Source organism: Vidua macroura, chromosome 5 (genome assembly GCF_024509145.1).
Source record: "Vidua macroura isolate BioBank_ID:100142 chromosome 5, ASM2450914v1, whole genome shotgun sequence".
NCBI lineage: Eukaryota > Metazoa > Chordata > Aves > Passeriformes > Viduidae > Vidua > Vidua macroura.
This window is the reverse complement of record NC_071575.1, coordinates 3,529,294-3,544,198: the sequence shown is the minus strand read 5'-3', so window position 1 is coordinate 3,544,198 and position 14,905 is coordinate 3,529,294. Positions and strand designations below refer to the sequence as shown.

The 14,905-nt window shown below is 42.8% G+C and overlaps 1 protein-coding gene across 2 annotated transcripts in view; it reads left to right on the top strand.

Moving 5' to 3' along the window:
• The first annotated feature begins 1,818 nt into the window (after positions 1–1,818).
• Positions 1,819–14,905, top strand: part of BCL2L13 (BCL2 like 13) — a 34,564-nt gene continuing 21,477 nt past the window's right edge. Inside the window, exons 1-2 of one of the 2 annotated variants that reach the window (XM_053977341.1) lie at positions 1,819–1,975; positions 7,142–7,317. In XM_053977341.1, the coding sequence (XP_053833316.1) occupies positions 7,197–7,317 (121 nt within the window). In that variant the 5' untranslated portion in view covers positions 1,819–1,975; positions 7,142–7,196. Of the gene's footprint in view, positions 1,976–3,069; positions 3,238–7,141; positions 7,318–14,905 lie in introns of those variants that run through there. The other variant, XM_053977340.1, reaches the window with a different exon arrangement.

Sequence of the window (14,905 nt, the reverse complement as noted above, 5' to 3'; positions counted from 1 at the left end):
CCTTAATTTTTTCTGTGCTTTTTTTTTTTTTTTTTTTTTTTTTCCCCCCCTGCGTGGAAAAGCTTATTATAAAACTCTGCGTGTAACTTTGCTGTCTTTGCATATTGCCTTTGTAATGCTGAAAATCAGCTTGTACTTTGGGTCCGGAGAACACTTTACTGTTACTTCAGGCACCACCTGAATAATATTAAAACCAAGTTTTAATAAAGTAAAAAAAAAAAAAGAAGAAATAATAGCAAATGATAATGATGCCTATTATTATACAATAAATATTGCTAAATAAAATAACGAATACAAATAGATATATTATTATACAATAAATATTGCTAAATAAAATAACAAATACAGTTGGAATTCTGTGAAAAATGCATATTTTATGATTGGCTTTTCGCAATAGTTACAATGAATATTATATGTGTAATGTTGGAAAGTTATTCTGTATTAATGCTCTCAAGTAGTGTGTTGAATGTATTTTTAGGTTATAACACAATGTTAAAATAGAAACCATACTATGTAAGATACTTTTTAACTATCTCGAGAAAGAGATGAGATAATCAAGGAATTCTTCGCACAGGGATAACAATTACAGAAACCCCTAAATTTTCCAGAGGAGAGGAATTTATGGTTTTCCTTATCAACAAAGTTCTTCAAGCCTGACTTAGACTCGAAGGTGCCTGGGGATTAACAGAAACTTTTTGACAAGTACCAGACGAATTTCTTGTTTTAAATAAAATATATGCATCATCATGAAGTGTTTTGTATATGCAACAGTGTATGGATTTTAAGGTGATTCCTTTGTTCCCAAGGCATGCTTGTCGTGGCTTAAGTGCCCGAGGGCATCCGGACGTCCAGAATTCTTTGCTTTTTATTGTCTTGCAATTGTCCTAAATCTACATTTTTATTACTCTAATTGCATTACTATTTTTATAACCATTTTATTATTATTAAACTTAAAAAAATTTAAAAACTGGCTTGTCGTGGCTTAAGTGCCCGAGAGCATCCGGACGTCCGGAATTCTTTGCTTTTTATTGTCTTGCAATTGTCCTAACTCTACATTTTTATTACTCTAATTGCATTACTATTTTTATAACCATTTTATTATTATTAAACTTAAAAAAATTTAAAAACTGGCTTGTCGTGGCTAAAGTGCCCGAGAGCATCCGGACGTCCGGAATTCTTTGCTTTTTATTGTCTTGCAATTGTCCTAACTCTACATTTTTATTACTCTAACTGTATTACTATTTTTATAACCATTTTATTATTATTAAACTTTAAAAAAATTAAAAACTGGCTTGTCGTGGCTTAAGTGCCCGAGAGCATCCGGACGTCCGGAATTCTTTGCTTTTTATTGTCTTGCTATTGTCCTAACTCTACATTTTTATTACTCTAATTGCATTACTATTTTTATAACCATTTTATTATTATTAAACTTTAAAAAAAATTTAAAAACCAAGTGATTGGCGTTTTTCACAATTCTATCCAGGCTCGGTTTGGGACTCTGGCCCACCTCACGCACACCTGCGGCCACGTCACGCGGGAGCTGAACTGCCAAGGGCCCCATTCCCTCCGAATCCATGAGGAAATCGGCGGAGATTGCCACCAACCCCCACTCGCCCCGGTTCTTTCCCGGTGGCCCCGTGGCCACCGCCGGCCCCCCCCACCCCCGGCCCGTGCCCGCCCTGTGACGTCACTCGGACCCCGCCCCTCCCCTCCCCGCCGGGCCCCGCCCCCCCTCCGGCGCGAGCCGTGACGCGCGGCACGCGCCGCGCCGCGCCCCGCGCGCTCCTGCCCCCGCCCCCTCCATCATGGCGGCGGCGGCGGCGGCAAATTAGGGCAGAGCCCGCGCATCGGGCGCGCGCCCGCCCCCCCCCCCCACCCCTTTTCCCCTCACCGCCCCCCCCGGCGGGAACGACCCGGGAGCTGCGGCCGCTCCTCCGCCTCCTCCGCCTCCAGTTCCTCCCCGCGGCGCCCGCAGGTGAGGAAACGGGCGTGGGGGAGCGGGCGGGCTGGTTGTTTTGTTTTGCTTGTTTGTTTCTTTCCCTATCCGTCTGCGTTTGCTTATTAATTTTAAGGGCGGCGGGGGGGGGGGGGGAAGCGGGGACCGGCGGCGCCGCGCGCTCCCGCCCCCCCTCCCGCGCGCGCACCCCTTTAATGGTTGGGGGGGGGGAGCGGCCGGGCGCGCGCGTTCCGGCGGGGGCGCGGCGGGGGCAGGCGCGCCCCCTGGCGGCCGGTGCCGCTCCCGCCCCCGCCGCGGCCGAAGGGTGCGCGGACCCCGCTCCGCCCGGGACACCCTCAGGACACCCCCGGGACACCCCCAGGACACCCCCGGCACACCCCCAGGACACCCCCGGGACGCCCCCGGACCCGGCGGGCAGCGGCGGCAAAGGGGGAGCCGCTGCAGGGGCCGCGGCAGCGCGCAGGCTGCGAGTCCCTCACGGCCCCGCCGGTGACTCATGGCGACGCCGTGCCCGCCCGCCGGGTATAAATATCTCATTCATCATCGCCGTAGTAACTGAGGGGCTCACGCTGCGCTCCCGCCGGCGGCTCCGGCGCCGCTGGAACTTGGAACGGCTTTTTTTTTTTTTTCCGGCTTCTCAAACCCAAACAGGCGCGTTAGGATGGAAAGTGAATGGAAGCTCGTTAATAAAAGCTGCGTTTGTCGTAATTTAAGGTTGTGGTGAGATGGTTTGAAGCTGCAAAGGATTGAGGAACTTTGTAGTAGATAACGCATGCAGCTTTTGTTTTTCTTCCTAGAAGAGAAATCACCCCGTTTGCTTAGAATGCTCACTTAATTGGATTTCTGTCAAAGGTCAGCTACAGCCACTGTCCAGATAAAGAACAATTAATGTTTTCCAGTATTTCTATCCATTAAGTGCCACCAGAGGATCAGAAGTGGCTGCAGTATTGATCCGTTTCCAGTAGGAGCTGACGTGTTTGAACTGAGTAGTTTTCAGTTTATTATAAACAATCTCTTAGTCATGCCCTCATACTCAGTTGGAAAAGTACTCCGGAGAATTTATCTCCCAAGCTGATCACAACTGGATGCTTTGGATAGTCCTGCCTGTTATGGGAAGCGTTTTCAGAGACAAACTGCTGCGAGGTTTAACTAGTCCACACATGCAAGTCTCACCCGAAATCCCCACAGAAGCCTTCTGGTAAGGCTGCCGAGTGCCTGAATATTTTCCATCCCGTTGACATGGGGTGTGGCTTTGTAGACCTGCAGCTCCTTGAAATTCGGTAAGTTGGGTAGAGGGCACCGTGCAAACCCGAGGCTGTCGATGCAGCTGAGCTGGGAGTGGCTGCCTGTTGCAGAGATTGGTGTCGGGAAGAAGACCCAAACCGCGAGCATATCGATGTCAGGCGGCCCTAAAACCGATTTGAGCTGCAGTGCTGCCGTGGTGTTGCCCCTGTGCCCGGCCGTGCTCGCTGGCTGAGGCCGTGTGTGCCTTGCAGTAATTCAGCAGCAGCAGGAGGAGTTCTGCCACAGCCGTGACTGCGTTTGTAGCTGGTGAGCGAGGCCTGGGCTCTAGGTGGGGAATGCACCCAGCTCTGGAGAGACTCCGTTTTGGAGTGGAAGCTGAGGGCCGTGCTGCTGCTGTTTGGAAAAAAGCTCCGGCAGGGCTGGTGTTTCTGAAATCCATAGGTGATGTTGATCGCCTACGGTTTTTGTTTGTAAAAACCAGCTGAACTGCTCTGGGCAGTAGAGCAGTGATGTTGCATTTCGGGGCTTGAATGACGCATGGTAAACACATCTTGTTGCACGGGAGGGTTTTACAGATAGGGACTGAAACACAGCTGGCCTCATCGCTGGGGATTATATTCGCTCTATTCATTGGTAGGCTTGTGCTGCCCATTATCCAATTTATAACTCTGCCATGGATTAGGACGTGACAGATGGGGAAATGTCAGTCCTGCTGCAACTCCTGCTCTCAGGTCGCTTGAGCAGCTCAGCCCACATGAAACAAGCGACAGCAGGGCCGGAGGAGTGACAAGCTAAGTCAGCTTCAACAGGTAGAGCCTTCTGTCCCCCAAGGGAGCAGGAACTGGGAAAGGTGATTTTTTTTTTTTTTTGTAGGGAGTAATTGGTGATAATATTGATCTCTGTAGTTTTTTAAGGACAGTATTCCTTCAGAGAACCTGTTAAACCAGAAGCAGCCCTCTTGCCCTGGCTTCAGGACTTAGGGAGTCTGTGTAACGCCTTGTTTCCTCTGCTCCACTGCACCGCCTGTACAAGCTTATCATCTTAAACACTTTCTGCACTCTCTTCCATTCTGCTCCTTTAGTGGAGAGCTCTCTTTCCTCTGATCTGGTCTCTCAAGCTGTGTGTCCTTTTTCAATCCCCCTCATTCCTGAAAAATGGCCTTTTCTGAGATATTTACAGTATCTGAGTCAGTATTTCTCTGTTTGTCTTTGTAAACAAAACCAATCCTAAACGAGTCATTCAGTTACTGTGCTGTGGGCTTCTCTCAAAGGAAGACCAGTGATTCTGAAGTGCACTTCCACTCATGACACTCTTTTGTGTGAATTTGAAGATTTGTTCCATTCAAGTTCTTAAGTCTCCTTTCTCATTTCGTTATAAAACTGCCTCTCAAAATATATCCACCAAGGTAATTTTTTTAAATCATTCTTTCCCCAGGGAAACATTAGCCACTATTTAAATAAGCAGTGGTCTCATTCTCTCTCTCTCTGCTTTTTTTTTTTTCCCCTCCTCCCCTCAGAAGTGCTGAGCTGTAATTTTTGTGAATTAGGCCTCCCTGTTGCACCGTGCTGCTTTGGATATCATGCTGGTTTTGATCAACTTTTTAAATTTCATTTTCTGCATTGATTTGGAATTATATTTTGAAGAATAATCTCTATTATATATCCAGACTTGTTCTTTGGTCCACAGCGCAGTTTCTGGATATCTCTGGACCATCTGTCAGGCTGATTTTTTTCAGGAGAGATCAGTTCAGGATGTCTGGAAGGGCTCCCATTCACTGTGTAGGCATTGCGAGAAGCATTTTGATTTCAGGGCTGTGGATCTTTACTGAACAAACCAGAACTGGAACATGCTGGGGAGCTTTTGCTTTTTGGGGAACGGCACCTTTCACACCTGGTGATGTGAACAGGAGATGATGTGGCTGCTTGTGGTCTGAAGAGCAGATCTATTGTTAAAGGACCCTAGAGTCTTCAGAGCAGTTATTTTTTTTTCCAGATCCTCTTGCTCTATGAAAATCTCAATTATGGAAGAGGCACAAGGGTAATGTGTTGTGCAAAAGCTGTGGTTCTCTGCTGTGATTTCTTAGGTTTCTGAAGCAGGGTGTTTTGCCTGTGGAGCACTTGGGATGGAAGAGGCAGCCCTGATGAAGTGTTGACTCCAAGTTTGTTGTTTCCTTTGTATATAATTTGCTACTTTGGTTCAAGCTGTAGCAAAGACACAACCCGACCTTTCTGGTAAAGGCTTTCAGGCATTTTTCAATACATGGGGCAAGAGGCAGGGCTGCCATAGTATGGTCTTCATCAGGGAGCCCTTTTCTGGTTTCAGTACTGAATGAGTTTCAGAAACTGGAGTTCCTAAAGAAAATAGTCAGCCAATTTTACACCAGTTCTTTCCCTTTTGCAGCTTTTTGTTTGGTGGTAAATTTTTCTTTGCCAAGCTACCTACTCCCACAGCAACCATGCCACAGCACAGTTCTAGTTCTGTTTATCCTCAGTAACCAGTGTACAACTGCAGTTAATCTGAATTCCTTCTCAGGGAGGAGGGATTAGAAGTTAGGCCAGGCATCTTGAACAGCTAGGCAGGCAAGTGCTTTCTTTTGCTTTCTCAGTTTATTATTATTATTTTTAACATTGAGGCTTCATTTGCAGATTGTTCTTTGGTTTTGGAGCCTGAGTCTTTCTTTTAGTCCCAAGGCATTTCTAGTGCAATCCATAACTCTCTTGAGAGGGTCCAATTTCTCTTTCTTGTATATAGCATTTTGCTCATTCTAACTGCTTTAAACTTTAAACTTGATAAAAAAATCTTCTAAATGTAACTGCAGTCTCACATTACTAAACTGTCTGGCTCTTTCAGTGCCTCTTCAGTAGCTGTTCTGTAGCACAAACTTCCTTGTATGCCTTTCATTTACACACCCATTCTGGTGGCCAAGAATGGGCTACTGCTTGTTTGGGAATGACTCTTTGAAGTCCTGGAGAACTGAACTTGAAGAGTTTGTCAGAAACCCCTGGATAGTATTATTTGATCCATTAAGTTGACAGGGTGTTGGAAGCAGTTATCCAGACTTCACCAAACAAAAAGAGCTAAAACATGTTGATTAATCTCAAACATCCTTTTAATCTGTTGCATGTCTTTTTCCCCACTTCCATGTTGTTGTTTGAGATTTTACTTTTTACGATGTCGTTTCTAATTTCTCTCTACTTTAGTTTTTCCTGCAGGTCTTATTTGGATATTTAAAAAAAGCAACAAAACAATTAGAGTGAAACAGGGAGGAGTTCTTTAGCCAGATGTTGCTGTTAGGTGTGGACTTCTGGTTTATACTTAATAATGTCTGGGTGAGAAATCCAGGACAAACAACCATCTCTTCTTCCAATCCCTACAATGAATGTGGAATGTAATGTGGAATTTACTCTGTTGACCGTGTGTTTTCCATTGCTGTTGGAACAGTAAAATTAATTTGAAGCAATTTTGGTCACTTTTTCTGCATTACAATTTTTGTGCATCACAGTAGCGAATCTGCGAAAGCAGAGAAGATATTCAGGGGAGGCTTTGGGAAAGGGAACCTGTCTTTTCACCACATGTTGTGGTTAAGGAAATGTTCAGACTCTGTCAAAACATGAACACGTGTGGTTTTGTGTGTGGTTGAGATGGGAGGTGTTGGGAGGAGGACACAGGCTGAGGGACTGCTCGTTTTGCTTCCAGGGGAGCGTGACCGTGGCAGGCAGGAGCGAGAAATGCCTCTGCTGGCAGCAGGCAGGGAGCTGCACTGAGGCACAGTTGGGTTTCCTCTGCATGGTTCTTATTAAAATAAGAATGCATATGCTATCAGGGCAAAAACCTGGGTATTGCTTCAGGATTGTTACATAATTCCTTGTTACGTGTGGGTTCACGACCCGTTGCAGCCTTACAAACCAACAAACAAAACCCTTTGCTGTTCCCTGACAGCCTTCCTGGCTCCCCAGAGCGCAGCCGACGTGCCCCACGCAGCACAGCCACCCCGATGGCGTCCGCTACTGCCGTGCCTGTAGGATTTCACTATGAAACCAAATACGTAGTGCTCAGCTACCTGGGCCTTTCAGCACAGGACAAGCCACAGGAGCATCCTCCTCCTCCAGCTCAAGGTAATATTTGCATATTCATCTCTAGCCTTTTACACGTGCAGCTGGATTTGCAATTGCGTCTCGGAGTGTTCCTGCAGGGATGCAGAGTGGGAGCCTGATGTTCGGTGTAATGAGCCTCTTGGTTTATTGAGTGAAAAATGAATAAATTACAAGTGAAAGATGAGAGATGCTGATGGAAACAAAGCTGTTTGTATGTAAATTACTGTTTTAATTTGAGCTATGCTAGGGCTGACTGGTGTTTAGGAAGAAAGTAAGTGGTTTTAGTCTTGAGGCTAAAGGGGATGGATATATATTACCTTTGTTGAGCCAGCATGAGAATTTCAGCCCGTGCTTGCTATTTTTTTGGGACACAAGTGGAAGTAAGCAGGGGTGAGGTGATGTTTACTGGCATAAACTGAGTGGTGTCTTGAGCAATCTCCTGTGCTAAATAGTTTTGCCCTATTACACTGAGGCTGCTGTTGTTGTCAGTCAGTGCTGGTACAGAGATGTGGCCTATGCTACTTCTGTTTGTTTGCTTATTTATTTGTGAGAAGTCAAGGACTTCACGGAGTCAGATGTTTTTTCCAGGACAGGTTTATGGATAAAAGAGGTTAAATAAATAAATAGAAGGCAGAATAAAAGAAGTTTGGTAGATTGTGTTTCACATAAACTTAGGAGGTAAAACTGTTCTTTATTTTGTGGTGGCAAGCACTTAAGCAATGTTGTTTGTCATCCAAGCCTGGGTGACTTGCCACTTCTTAATGATGTTTTAGTCACTACTAGTTCTGTGATTCAGAACTTATTCTGATGAAAGGAGACTTAAAAAAACTCCAAACCAAACAGAGACAGTCTTCAGAATCTTTGTTTTCTTTGAACAATCATTTAAGAATGCATATGCTGTCATTTACTGAACTTACCTGTCATCAAGTGAGAAAATCCTGAAAAGAAAAGACTGCAACAAGGTTATGACAGAACTGCTTTTCAGTTTGGTAATAAATCACATAGCATATGCTGATTATATTATATATAATTCATTAAATTAATGTTAGTATATATAATTAATAAAATTAACCTTCATGCATTTAAGGTATGTTTGCTACTTCCACTTTGACTGCATCTGTGGTCCATGAAAGGAGAGGCACCTTAGCTGTTTCATAAAACCCTTTCTTGAAAAATGTACTTATTTTAGCAATAACATGTCATTCTGAACATCCCAGCCATTTATCACTGGGCTGTAACTGGAAATGTATTGAGTACATTTAAAGGTTCAGTGTGTAAGAGTCTGCTTTGTTCTATAAACAGAAGATTTAGAGAGGAAAATGCTAGTCTTAAAGCTTTTAAGAATTATTTGGCTTACCTTTGAATTATTTGAATAAGAAATTATTACTTACCTTTGAAGTATTTGCAAATTGAGGTGAAACCTTTCATTTTCAGAATCAGTTACTGGAACCTCTAAGCTTCCAATCTGAACTACAGAGGTATATTTAAACTTTCTAAAGAGAAAGCTACAAATTCTTAAATGAAAATTTTGTACTGACTTAAGAGGACTTCTCAGATATTGTTTAGATGTGTTAGCTTGTGTCACAGCAATCTGTAGTTGGATTTGCTACTAAAATACTCTAAAGCATTCATACTTTACAACTTCTAAAGAGGAAATCTTCCTACATTTTCCCCACCTCATTCCCCAAACCAGACAGTGACCAATGTCTCCTCTCCTGGTCATGTTTCACTTTAATTAGGCCTGTCTTTCAGTGTTTTTGCTGCTTTCTGATCAAAGCCTCTGGATTAAATAATTTTGCCTTACTTTTAATTTGCCAACTTGCTTCTCACTCCGTTTTGTAATGCTTTGAAAGGACTTCAGGCTGTATTGAACTAAGCAAATGCTTTATCCTTCTGCTTCAGGATTTATTTCATTCTTACTCACTTTTCCTGGTGGTGGTTTTCTGCCTTCCATGCTTCTGAGAGGTTTCTTTTGTCTGCTAGCTACATTTTAAAAATCCTTTCTCCTACTTTTGCTCACCTTGCTTGTAATTTAGCAGTGTTTGAGCTGCACTCCTGGGCTATGTGTGGTTATTTCAGAGTGCTGTGTGCATCTCCATTGACTGTTGAGCAGTTTATCTTCCCAGGGTGTATCTCCTTGTTGTTTGGCACGTGCTTGCTGTAATCTGCAATCCCCTAGGAGGGGAGCACGGCCTATAATGGATATTTCCTGCCCTGCCTAATGCACTGCTGGGAGATGTAGCTGGGTGTTACAGTCCCGAGTGTGAGCTGAGAAACCTGGCTGGAGCAAGAGGGATGGGAATGCCAGGAAATGGAAATGAGCTGTTGCTGTCTGGAATCCCATCCTGAGGAGGAGACTTCTGGGTTTGGTGACAGACACAGGAGGGGTAACAACAGCACAGCATTGCTTCCTGCTTGTCAGCCTGTTTTCCAGGCACCACCACCAGCTGTTGATACAACACTTTGAGTGATCCCAGATTCCTTCCATTGTAGGTTTCTGTGGCACTTCAAAATGCTGGTCAGGAGTCTTTCTACTCTATGGCTGATCACCATTGATTTGTGAATTGAGAAGATTCCAATAAAAAAACACCTGTCCTTAATGTTATTTTGCTTTGATTTGGTTATTGTGCTGACAGACCTTCCATGGGAGGTAATGAAGCAGCAATTTTGCCTATTGCCTGTTCCCTTTCCACTTGCAGAACAAACTCCTGTATTTTGTTTCATTCATACAAGACCTTGACTGAGATTTGCAGTACTTTCTCTTCACTTATTTTTCTTAGATCTAAATAAAACTCTACTCCTGGTAAGTTTTCTGAATAATTTTCAGTATAATGGAAGCATCCAGGAAGACAAGTTTTAGCTTGCCCTGGTGGAGTTAAGCTCCTTGTGTGCTTGAGAGGGAGAGTGAGGGACTCCTCTAGAGGGCAGTTCAGCGCAGGATCTCGGTTCCAGCCACCTTGTGTCACCCACTGCAGGATCTTCTGCCTTTGCATGTGTACCAGACATGGGAGATGAAAAACGGTGCACTAGGTGTTGTTAGGATCTCTGTATTTCCCTTGAGCCTCCTTCTACCACAGTGTCCCAGATTTCAGTGAAGTTTCAACACTCCAGTTAAACTAAAAGGCGTATCTGGTGGGTCAAAACCACCCAAAAACACTCAACCAAAAAAGTGATCCTTCCCAACAGGAGTGGTACTATTTTACCTCTGCCAGAACTGCTTCTGTTACCATCATCTGCCTCTCTTTTCCTACATTTTGTACTAGTTTTTTTTTTCTGGTGTATGTCTTTCTGTTTCAAAAACTGAGATAAGAATAAAACTTTAGATGGGTTGATAGGTTAAAACTTCTCATTGTTTGTAGGCCTAATGTGCTTTGCAAGACTGATGGTTTTTGGAGGGTTTTTATTCAGTGAATAGAAAATTCAGAGGAATTACATAGACAATTACATTGCTGTGTTTCCTTTTGGGTCTCTTGGTTGGTTTTGTTGCAAGAAGGGTGGCTTCAATTACAAGCATTAAAATCACTTCTGGCTTCAAGCAAATAAGGTTGATCTAAATCAACACCTGATGAGCACTTGGAAATTTTTATTTTGCTATCTTCTTTTCAGCACAGGGACTGAAGAGAGAGCCACCCACAGTATTCCAGACTCTTGAAGAAAAGACAGTTTTACTGGGCAAGCCAATCTTTTAACATTGTAGCTCTGTAGTGTTCTGTAATGGATTTCAGTGTCTTCAGAGGTAAATCCAGCAAATTTAACTGGCCGAATGCCTTAAGAGATTTTTTCCTATTAGTTTTTTTCAGAATAGTGATTCTGCATAACAGTCACTGCAGGTTATTTAAAGCAAAATCCATTGGCAGTATATTCTGTTACTTTTTGGTAGGTTCTCAGGTAGGTGAACAAATCAGATAAATTGATAACACACAGAGTGTGTAAGTCGATATGTTTGAGGCAACAGATGAGTACATACATTTAAAATGTGTGGAAGCACTCAGTTGTCTGTTCATTAGATTGCAGAGAGATGCTGTGTATTTTTTCAGAACTCTTCATACCTATAAGTACTGGTTCAGACACAGAAAATAATTATTAAGTACTGGAAAACATCTCTACACTTTTCCCCCTGATGTCACTCTCATTACTGAAGCTTCCACTCTGCTGCAGTTGCTAGTATTACTAACTTTTCAAGTGAGTCAGAGTCCTTTGGTTTTATGATTCAATGTGTTTGTATTATAAATGTTTCTTTATCTTTTATCAGACAGTGACTTTCAATGTATTTCTCTATTTTAATCTACTTCCCCATTGCTTGACACCATCCCATGAGCTTGTGGCTACGACAAACACTGTGAAGAAAACTAGGTTTTCTGTGTTTTACTTGACAGTGAAAAATCTTAAATAATCCCTTAGTTTACAGAGCATCTGAAAGATTTATAGTCAGTGCCACTACTGCATGGTGACATAGGTTAGTCAAGAGGTGAGCAAGGTTCTGACAGTTTTACAGCTTCCCTGAGGTGCATGCTATCCACAGTACTTTAATCCAGTTATGGTGCACGATGTCCTTTTGACCATTTCTTGTCTTTTTGGAATTACCATATGAAGTGCTGTATGTAGCTGTAGGTGATGGAGCCATTTTCCTGGTTTCCCACACACAAGGTACCTACTGTTGGCTTGTAGGAAACTGAGTTTTTTAGGTTGTTTTTGGGCTGTAAAGATTCACACTGTAGGTCAGAGCAGTCGAGTTCTTGGTAATAAGGGAGCTATTCCCTGAACTGAGGCAAGGAAAAGGAACTTTTTGAGGTGTGAATTCCCACTTGATTAAGCCTCCTCTCTGCCCACAAAAAAAAAGTGCTAGTTGGTGATACCTTGTCTCTTTTTAATATTTTAGACTTTTTCAGTTTCTTTTAAGCTGAGCCTTCTTATGGTTTATAAAGAGCTTCTTTTCAACATTCCTGAAATGGAGGACTGCATCTATGTGTGGCAGTCCATGGTCTGGAGTTTGCTGGTGTAATAGGTGTACTTTTCATTAAAGGAAGCAGATAAATACATTTTAAAAAAGATTTTTGTATATCTTTGTCACTTCTCAGTGCTTACAGTAATTTTAGAATCTTACTTATTGTTTTAAAAGATGTGAGATGTTAAAGAAATATTACAGTCATGCTGAAAATAAGTTTTTAAGTCAACTGGACAGAAGTTAATAGACGTAGGAGAACTTGAAAATGAAGATATTACTAAATTAAAATTACAGGCATGAAAGAAAAAAAATCAGGAGCAGTCTGTGACATCAGTGGCTTTCTTTTCCAATCATCCTTCATTCCCTTGAACTAAAAAGGCATAACATCTTCTCAGTCTCTCCTTATAGTTGCTGTTGTCCCTTGCTAGCTGAAATTTTGGCTCAAGCGCTGTAGAATGGGATGTGCAGACTCTTTAGCTCTTATGAATGACTTCCCATCCCTCCTCCTTCTGGGATCAAACCTGGCAAAAGGGTTAGTCTTGTATTGTTCCTGAGCTTCTGGAGTTTTACTGAAGTATTACACTTATTTAGTAGTCAGATGCTCCCTGATGCAGTGCTTGATGGACTTTCAGAACACATTTTCCTCTACTTTTTAGGTTACTTCCAAACACCTGAAACCCAAAATCTTAACAGGAACATAATTGTGCCAAAGTGAACATTTATTCCATAAATAGAAAGTAGAATGCACTAACTTGGTTATGTAAGAACACATAACAGAGGTTTGTTGTTCCTCTGGGTTGGGAAGAGGCCTTGCAGAGTTGGTTTGCCAAAAGCCCAGAAGAGGCAGACCCATTTCTTGAGCACGGGAAAGCATTCAATGCTTATGGCTCTTACAACACCATTTCTGAGAAATGGTGTGGCCATTTGCATCTTTGGTAATGAAAATATATTCTCATCTAAAATAAGCTGGTTTTATTGTTTTCTTCTACCTGCTTGTGACTTGGAAGTTGGATAATTGAGAAAAGGACACCCCTCACTTAGGATGTGATACCCCTCACTTTGCTGTGTGCAGTGTTTGTTGGTAGCAGTTCAATATCCAGGAGATGCAGAAAGCTGAAATCCACTCTTCGTGGGGGGAATAAACAGTGCAAAGTCACTGCTCTGGGAGGGGTGGGGTTTTGATGTTTTGGCATGAGTGAATAGTCAGGTGCTCTCAGAATCAGCAGCTGCTGCAAAGTTGTGGGTGTTACGAGATGGAAACCATTGACTGCAGTGCTGATTATCTAAACAGCTCTTTTGTACGCTGGCAGCAGTGGAATTCCTCCTCTTCCATTTTCCAGGTGACTTCTTATCAAGTATGACAGCTTGTCCTGGGTGATCATTGTCACATTAGTCCTGTGAGAATGGGTGCTCCCCTGTCCCTTCCAGACACGGGGAAAGCACAGGTTCACACAAGGGGTGGCACTTGCACACACTTGTTGCACTTGACTCAGGAGCAGTGCTTCCATTCTTCAAAGAAGCAACTGACAGGGACTGACAGGGCATTAACCAAAAAGAGGAACAGTTTGCTCCTCTCAGGAATTTATTACTCAGACTTGGCAAAGAGATGGTACTTGGGAAGGGATTTAAGAAGCTAAGTAAAGTTATTCTGAACATGTGTGCTTAAGTCAAATGGAATTAAACTGACTGGTCGCAGAAACATATGAAAACATTTTATACTGACTTAAGCATACATTGGTTTAGAGGGCTCCTTGTTGAGTTTTTAAGCATTAACACATGTTCAGTGGGTTGATACTGTGGATTTTTAACGTATTTTTCAATTGTAGGAGACCTTGAAAGCTTATTGTCTAGTGGTTTTTTAAATACAGGAAATGTACAGTGTACTTCATTAGTGTGTAGTTAACTACACATCTGTGTGTGTTAAGTGCTTTTACAGTTTTCACACACCCTTTTATGAAATTGAGTGATTATATGTGTCCATTGTGGAAGAAAAGGGAAGGCAAGACAACATTTAAAGTGAAACAAACCAAAGGAAACAGGCAGAGAGAAGAGAAACAAACCAAAGGAAAAACAGGCCACAAAGCTGTCATTCACAAGACCACCAAATTATGATTTAGTGCCTTCAAAACAGGAATGAAGAAAGATGTGCCAGAAAGATCCGCTGGCTGTTAGAGGACTTACCTGAAGATCTGAATGTGAAGGGAAAGTGATGAGGAGGAAATTGAGTCAGATGATGCCAACATTACAGATACAAATCTTTTCCCTTTTTATTTTCTTTAACTGAGTGAAGAATATCTGTAGAGCAGAGCATTGGATGTCTAGGTAGAACTGTAGCCCTGGGTGTAGGTGCAGAAAGGGTGAGAAATTCAGATGTCCTGAGTACCTGGGTTTGTTTGGAAACAGTTTTGTGTCTCTTGCTACAGCATAATGATTAAGATGATTGAGAGTCTGTGTAACCCTGACTGATGTGGCTGAAACAACTTTTGTTACCAATATCTAGAGTCAGCACATAGAAAATGTATTTGTGATCCCAAACCATGGCATGTGAACTTCTGGGGATATGTAGCCATTTCAAACTCCTAAATTTCTTGGTTAAGAGAGGAGAATTGGCAACTGACAGACAATTGTGAGGTCCTTTGCCTCTAGCCTTGCTTATGAACCAGG